Source organism: Sinocyclocheilus anshuiensis, unplaced genomic scaffold (assembly GCF_001515605.1).
Source record: "Sinocyclocheilus anshuiensis isolate Anshui unplaced genomic scaffold, SAMN03320099.WGS_v1.1 scaffold1170, whole genome shotgun sequence".
In the NCBI taxonomy this organism is placed as follows: Eukaryota; Metazoa; Chordata; class Actinopteri; order Cypriniformes; family Cyprinidae; genus Sinocyclocheilus; species Sinocyclocheilus anshuiensis.
In genome coordinates this window covers 1,215,761-1,224,057 of record NW_015538055.1, presented here as the reverse complement: position 1 = coordinate 1,224,057, position 8,297 = coordinate 1,215,761, and the positions used below count along the sequence as shown (strand labels likewise).

At 37.2% G+C, this 8,297-nt stretch overlaps 1 protein-coding gene across 5 annotated transcripts in view; it reads left to right on the top strand.

Moving 5' to 3' along the window:
- The window catches only part of ksr1b (kinase suppressor of ras 1b), a 42,329-nt gene that overhangs the window by 26,910 nt on the left and 7,122 nt on the right, over positions 1-8,297 (top strand). For 2 of the 5 annotated variants that reach the window (XM_016478867.1, XM_016478887.1), the window contains 9 exons: positions 430-577; positions 1,532-1,973; positions 5,036-5,170; positions 5,858-6,015; positions 6,341-6,410; positions 6,514-6,597; positions 6,681-6,742; positions 6,834-6,946; positions 7,261-7,459. In XM_016478867.1, the coding sequence (XP_016334353.1) occupies positions 430-577; positions 1,532-1,973; positions 5,036-5,170; positions 5,858-6,015; positions 6,341-6,410; positions 6,514-6,597; positions 6,681-6,742; positions 6,834-6,946; positions 7,261-7,459 (1,411 nt within the window). The remainder of the gene's footprint in view (positions 1-429; positions 578-1,531; positions 1,974-5,035; positions 5,171-5,857; positions 6,016-6,340; positions 6,411-6,513; positions 6,598-6,680; positions 6,743-6,833; positions 6,947-7,260; positions 7,460-8,297) is intronic. The other 3 variants (XM_016478868.1, XM_016478881.1, XM_016478873.1) reach the window with 3 other exon arrangements.

The window sequence follows — 8,297 nt, the reverse complement described above, 5'->3', positions numbered from 1 at the left end:
GTTTGTGTTTTGCGTGAGAATTTAAATACGGCAGGGAGATGCCAAAGAGTGCAGGAATGTTGTAGGGTGGAGGAATGGAACAGAGATGGGCAGACAGAGAAAGAAAACTGGTATCTGGACATTGGCTCAGTCTGGTGCCAGGAGATACCAGCAGTCTTAGTGGCGGCAGGGGGATTCCAGGGGGCTTTATCACCTAATCTTTCTCTAATTAGTATATAGACTCTATTCTGTCTGTCTACAGCCACACAAATGCCATAGACTCTGGTCAAATACTGGCCAAATAAGATAATACTGAGTCATGAAGTGAATATCTAGTGCTGTTGTTTTAAATATCAGTTTAGATGTATGATGTTGAATAATGTGCAATTAATCACCTGTGTCCATTTCTGCCTATAAATGCCATGATTAATGTTTCCTTCTGTCTTCCAGGCAGTCCCTGTGAAGCTGTCTCTGGATGCTCTGCTGCAAATGTCCAGTGCGCAGGTGGAAGACACCATGAAAAGACTGGGCTCTAGCAGTGAGGAGTGTTCCCGCATCACTGCTGCCCTCTCCTGTCTCAAGAGCGCTACTGACACAGGTCACTGCTGACTCCTTCCTCCTCACACACTTCAAGCATGCTACGACTTCCTGCTCTAGGCTCTGATTTTAGTTGTTGGCCATTTTAGTATTTTAGCATATAGACAAAAAGAATTTGAAAGAAATAAATGAACACTTTTATTCAGCAAGAATGCATTTTAGAATGACTTTTATTATTTTACAAAATATTTCTATTTCAAATAAATACTGTTCCTTTGGACTTTCTATTCAGAGAATGCTGAAAAAATATATCACGGTTTCCACAAAAATATTAAGCAGTGAAACTGAAAGAAATTAAGAAAATAATAAGAAATGTTTCTTGAGCACCAAATCAGCATATTAAAGTGATTTCTGAAGGATCATGTAACACTGAAGACTGAAGTAATGCTGAAAATTCACCAATTTTAATATGTATTAAAATACATGATGAGATGCTCATGAATTGATATTTGACAAAACCATATATGGCGACACACAAAGTTTTCCAGACCATCGTCAATGGCAAAAATTTAATTTTGATTGCATTTGTGAACAACAGTTGTTATTGTTAACTGAAAAGTTAAAATACTTTTCACTGATTTAATTTAATATAATAAAACATAAACTTAAAAAACATAAAACTTAAAAACATAAAAAAATTTAAAAATTAGAAATGTTGCCTTGGCAACTAACTGAAATAAAAGAAGTTGAAGTACTAAAAATACTGAAATAAAAATAAATTAAAACTAAATACAATTTTTATATACTATACATTTTAAATACTAAAATGTACACTAAAATTACAACAAAAAATATAAAAATAAAGGCTTATTCAAAATATCAATAAATACTATAATAGTATATAAATAACACTAAAATAACACTGGTGAGCAGTCATTTGAGTTGAGTTCTGGAGCCCTGCATTGCATTGATCATCCACCTGCTTCTGAATTGTCTCTCACTCTTTCTGTTTTAGGGGGAGCACTGAGGAAAGAGGGTATCCCGTGGATAGCAGAACCCACTCACCGTAACAGTACCTCTGACCCGCTGTCTTGTTCTATGCGTGCACATCAGTTTAACAGTCCCAACCCAACCAGCTGGCCCGCTCCTTCTGCTTTCCCTGCCCCTCGTTCCTGTGTCTCTGTTTCTGCCCTACCCTCAACGGACTTCCCTACAGTTGTCCACCCACACTGTGATGGGCCTTTTTCATCCTCCCCGCAGCTGAACCGCTGCACCTCTGGGCTGCTGTCCACCCCTCCAGCCACACCGCCACAGAGAAGGTATGGCAAACTAAAGCCCCCACGAACTCCACCACCTCCATCCCGTAAGCTGCTAAACCTCCTGCCCAACATCACTCTCACGCGCAGCAAGAGCCAGAGCCAACTAGCCAACCGGATCGACGACCCTACACCCAACAAGTAAGTTCAGCACTGAATAATATTTTATTTATGGATGTATTACTCCATGGCATAATGATCTCTTCTCAAAGTTTGATTTGAAATTATTTTGACAGCCATATGATGTCAAGTATGACAGTATTGATTTATATCAGTCTGCTGTTGGGCTTTATGGTGACTTTAAAAGTGACTGTCTAGATTGGAGCAAATTTAGCCATTTTACCACTGCAAATATTTGAATGCAAACTAGATATGCATTTCAGAAATTGCAGAACGAAATCCTAGTGTAGGCACTGGTTCAGTGTAAATGAAATGCCATATCAGACATGTTTTTGTAATAACAAAAAAAGTATCCAGTTGTAAGTCAGCTACAAACAGAAATCCACACATAGTCACTCTGTGGCTATAAATATGTGCAAAGAAAATTGACCAATCACAATTCAGCATGCAGGTACACTACTGTTCAAAAGTTTAGGTTCTCTAAAATATTTTGTAAAACTTTGTTGTTTTTTTTGGGAAAAAAGTCATGCTTACCAAGGCTGTTTTCTATCTTACTGTCATCAAGTGAATGAGTCTTTGCTGAATATAAGTATTAATTTCTTAAAAAAAAAAAATAATGTACCTACACCAAACTTTTATTATGTAGTGTATATGCAAGAAAGAAAACCAATTACAATTCAGTATATAAATATAATGAAACTGTCGTCGCTGTCTGTAACCAAAATGCATCTATTTGACCATTAGCCTGTGTTATGTACTGATTTTTTTCCCCCTTCCTGATACAACCTAGCACTATAAACATGATGTCAGATTCTCAGAAACACTTACCGCATGATAAAGTCATGCAGTAATGCACTGAGTTGATGGGAATGGAATATATTCATCTGAACGATGTAGATAAAAATCTGAAGCATAAGCAATGCCTCTTCAAACCATAAGATTAAGTGCCAGGGTTAACAGCAACATACAGACTAGAAACTGAACAGAAATATAGGCTGACATTTCATTTTAAACTTGACTAAGAATTTCCAAATTCTCATCAGTACACACATAATCGCAATTTCACAGTTTGAAATGAATATTCAGTCATCATTTAGTCACCCGCACATGTTGCTCCAAACCTGTCTGAATTCGTTTCATTAGTGCTGGTTGGACTTGCAGTTCCAATGAATGGCGACTGCGTTTTTGAGTTTCAGAAATGAAGCAAAAGTAACGATAAATATCATAAGTGGGGTCCATGTGATTTGAGCATTTTATTCCAAGTCTTCTAAAGCTATGTGATAGATTCAACAAACTGAGATTTATAATCTTTCTTTAGTGGGCTGCTAACCACTGTGACATATTGAATATGCCAAAATTTTCAAAGAATAATAAATTACGGTTTGCATATAAAGCTATTAAATTATTTCATAAATATTTAAATATAGCAATAAAGTTATATGGACCACTTTTATGATACTTTCATGGTGTTTTTTTCATTTTGGTCTTTTGACCGCCCCATTCCTCATTCGCTTTAATAAGAAGATTGGCGCTTGTAACACTCCAAAGAGAAAGGAAAACTTGAAATCGCATCATATGACCCCTTTAAAAAAAAAATGGACTATTTGTGTTCCACAGAAGAAAGTCGTACAAGTTTGAAACGGGACATAAATAATGATAACATGCTCTATCTTTGTTACATTGTGTGTAAACTGAGCAGGATGCTGACTCTATAAATCCAGAGGAAAGTTATACATTGCACAACATTTGCTACACGTAACAACATGTTGCCTAACTCTAATAATTTGGAATGGTTTTTGGCCCTGCAGCATAAATAAAGAAATCCTTCTTGAAATCCTTCTGATCTGAAACACAGACAAACATGTAAGCCGAAGTTTTGCAATGTCCATGTGAGATGTTCAGCTTAAATTAAAGTGTCATTCAGCCAGTCTGTGTTCTGTCATGAGATCTCGGCTAGTTTGTTTGCGATTGTGGTTGCTGACTGCTGAGTAAATGCACTTACTCAACCGCTGTTGTTTTAATAGAGAAAATTGTTGCAATTTGGAATGATTGGAATTGCTATCAGGAATTTGTAACACTGTTATAATCGGGTGCATATTAAGTGGTACACAGGTGTGCATGTGCTACCAAAATAAAAAATGCACTGTGGAAATAAGTTCAGAATGCTCACTGGCGTACCGACATGACTGACAGCTGTTAATGCACAATCACTGTTTTAGATCAACTAACTGTAATACTGTATAATGATGAAAATTCATATAAAGAAATCAAACCGTAAAAAGGAAAAAAAAAATAAAATAAATATAAGCATTGTATTTTTAGGTGTACTATAAAAATAATTGTATTTTTATTTAATACTCACTTTTTATTTTAAAATGTAATAGGATTATCACATTTTATTATTTGATTAAAAAAAACTAACTAAATAAAGTGCAATAATATTCTTATTACTATGATTATTTTTTTATAGTTATATTTAATAGGTCACACTATATGTGCAGTGTGAGCACCAAACCAAATTTCTAGGTGCTCGTATGAGAACCAGACTGAAAAACTTATGTGCACCCCTGGTTATAATATTTTTTATTTGTTTTTACCAGTTTTCATAATGTACAGAGAGAGTGCATATCTAAGTCTTTGATATTAATTTATATATTAAATAGCCTATAATAAATCCGTACACTAGCTGAGGTCAAATAAACCATGTGTATGAGTCCACATTCTATTGATTTGTGCTTATTGGTGAAAGTGCAGAAATAAATTTCTCAAATGACAACAATCATTGCAATTATAATTTTGAGCAAAAAAATTATATATATATAGTATATACATATTAGTTTAACCATTATACAGCACTTCGAAGTTTTCAGTGATTAAAACTAGACTAAAATGCTCAGATTTTAGTCGACTAAAACTTGACTAAACAAAAACTGGACAAGATTGACTAAATAGGATAATAACTAAAAAGTAAATCTGACACCAGGAATAGGACTGATTTAAAAGACTAAGACTAAATAAAAAATGGCTGGCAAAATTAACACTACGCTGTTCATACATGTACCATACTGTGTCGCCCTGCTCAGCGTGTGTTCGGTCTGTGGGAGTGGACTGCTGTGTCATCTGAGATCACTGATGGCCCAATTCCTGGCAGGTTTTGGAGAGTATTTCTACACGCCCCTTCACGTAGCCCCAGTGTTTCCTGTTTGCTCAAGGCCGAGGTCAGACCCATTCTCAGACTCGCTGGCGTGCAGTGCTTGATTATTCCCACTCCTCTAAGCCAATAAATGTCTGCAGGATTGGAGCTCCTCCTCATAATATGCATGTGAACTGAAGTCCACCGCTAAAACTCCCTGCCTGTGAAGCTACACGCCTGTATTTGCACCTCATTTTTTAAATATTTGTGGTGGACAAGTTGCAGATGAGTGTTTATTTAAATTACTATAGAAAAGTCATTATGAGAGCTTTCTGGGAATTATAATTGGTTGCATTGTGATAATTCCAATTAAATGTTGCGGGTGCTGAGTGTTAGTGATTTTAGGTTAAATTGTATATGGTTTTTGCTTTACACAAGTTGATTTTAAATGGTTCTGCAGTGTAAAAATTATTATTTCATGTTCAAATGTTCCATCCATGTAGTATCTCAGGTAACATAAGGTTATAAAAGCTGAATGGCAAAGTATTTTTATAATTAAATTATTTAATTGTTATTATAATTATTAACTATTTATTATTATAATTATTTATTCTTTTAATTATTAATTATTTAATCATTTAATTTGAACAAAAAAAAATACAAAGAAACACCAAAATCCTGTTTAAATGCAGTATAGCATGTCACACTGATTTTAGTATTTGATGGCAGCTACCCAGATACCAAATGTAGTCTTGTGTCCTCTGCCCTGCAGGAGTGGAAAGAAAAATAAGCCGCTCCTGAACGTGCAGGTAAATGGTGGAGGAAACGGCTGGGAAGACTCGGCCTCACGGTCACCACTGTTGTCTGCCCGTTCCCCCTGCATTCTACCAAATACCCCCAGTCACCTGGGAGACTCTGCGGGAGTAAGAAGTAAGTGGTATTTATTCATTAGTAAATACAAATTTGTGTGTTTCAAAAACTAGTGAGCTCCCTACCAAGATAACATTTTGATTCATCATACTGTAGGTGCACTCCAGATGAAAAGGCTACAGTTAGACATCTGTGTTATGTTTGCTTATGAAATATGTTGATTTGGCTAAAGGCATCTTTACGCATATTGTTCATGTGTACAGCATTCCCAGAATGCACTGCAGTGAAAAATTCATCCAGTCAACTCTAAAGCTTAGAGATGCTAACACCAAACTCAATTTTAATCCATTTTGAGTCCAATCCATTTTTCTCTAACATCATATAGACAATGTTGCATCCCACGGAAGCGCTCCACTAATCATGAGAAAGGATATCGGTCTGGATGTCACACACAGGTACTGATCATTTAACCTTTGCTTGTTTTCATTCTTACATCCGTGTTTGTTTTCCAACTTCCAACACACCTGAAATTGGCTTTCTTTTTGTGCCTCCTCAAAGGTTTTCCACCAAGTCCTGGTTGTCTCAGACGTGTCAGGTGTGCAAGAAGAACATGATGTTTGGTGTTAAATGCAAACATTGCAAGTAAGCAAACACAGGAATCATTTAGGAAAACCACATCTGCAAACCAGTATCTTCCTGCTAATGTTTGCTTTCATCTCTTTTAGGGTGAAGTGCCACAATAAATGTACCAAAGAGGCCCCTAAGTGCAGAATTTCATTTGCACAATGTAAGATTTTGTACAAGCTGTAGTATACTATGCATTCAGACAGCTTTGCAGGTGATCTAAAGTTCTGTTCTGTTCTGTTCTGTTCTTTCAGTTCCAAACAAGATCAGAAGAACAGAGTCAGTACCGTCAGGTATCAATAACCAGGTGGAGCGACCAGCAGAGTCTCAGCAGTACGGAACGTTACCGAAGACAATAAACAAAAAGGCATGTAGCAAACCACACAAATCAGGAAGTTGAGAGTTACGCCATACTAACTCCTCATTATTATTATTAATATATACTATATTTATATTATATGTTATTTATATTTATATTATATTTATTTTTTTATTTTATTTTAAAAATACATTATTTTTATATCTTTATATTCATTTTTACAACTCCATTTGGTGATGCTAGTGACAACCCAAAAAAATTGTCATTCAAATGCTATTTTATGAAATGTCTTAATTGTTCAAACATCAATTTTTACACCTTATTTGATTGTTTTTTGTTTTGTTTTGTTTTTTTTGGAAAAGGTTTTTAAAGATATGTGTCCCACCCTTCAGGACCACCCTCCATCACTGAGTCACCTGGACTCCAGTAGTAACCCCTCCTCCACCACCTCCTCCACCCCTTCCTCACCTGCCCCCTTCGGTCAGAGCAACCCTCCAAGCGCCACCCCGCCACCCAACCCCTCCCCTAAGGGTCACATTGACAGTCGCTTTCACTTCCCAGGTTAGTCTCGTTTACACTGATACCACTGATGCCCGTGTGTAAACCCGTTTAAACTTCTACACTCAGAAGGTCACTCTTTTTGTAGCAGAGCATTATTAAAGGGGTCATATAATGCGATTTAAATTTTTCCAGTGTTACAAGCTCTTGGTGCATAAAGAAGATCTGTAAAGTTGCAAAGACTAAAGTCTCAAATCCAAAGAGATATTCTTTATAAAAGTTAAGAGTCAGCCACGCCTACCTAAAACGGCTCGTTCTAACACGCCCCCACATGTCTATGTCACATGGGTGTGGGAAGATTTGCATAACACCGCCCAAATGTTCACGCAAAGAAAGAAGGCGTAACTTTTATTCTCGCTGTAGTATTGTTGTTGCCGCCGCCGCCATGTCGTGAAGGCGCTGTGTGTTTCGTTGTGAAAGCGAAACTACTTGTTTGGCCTTCCAAAAGAGGACGATATCCGCTTCGTCATGCCTGGAGCTGATCCGTGCTGGTCGCTGAGGAAATACATCAACTTCGCGCTGTGAATCGCCGGATCGGCTTTCACCGTGGACGAAGCGGAGTCCAGCCCAGGGTTGTCACATGTGGTTGCCGCAAGCCCGCCGGCCGTTCCTCACTCTAGCCCGCCGGCCTCCGCTCATTCTAGCTCACGATGCAACGCAACGCGTAAAAAGACAGTATAAGTCATTATAATCCGTAATTATGTCCCCAATGGATGCAACAAATGCCTCTTATAATGGGTTTTAATATTTTTGTCTTGTCGCTCCGGCCGGACAGGGCATCAGAGTATGGTAAGGGACGTAACATTTCCGTCACACGCTTGAGGTATTCGGCCAATCACAA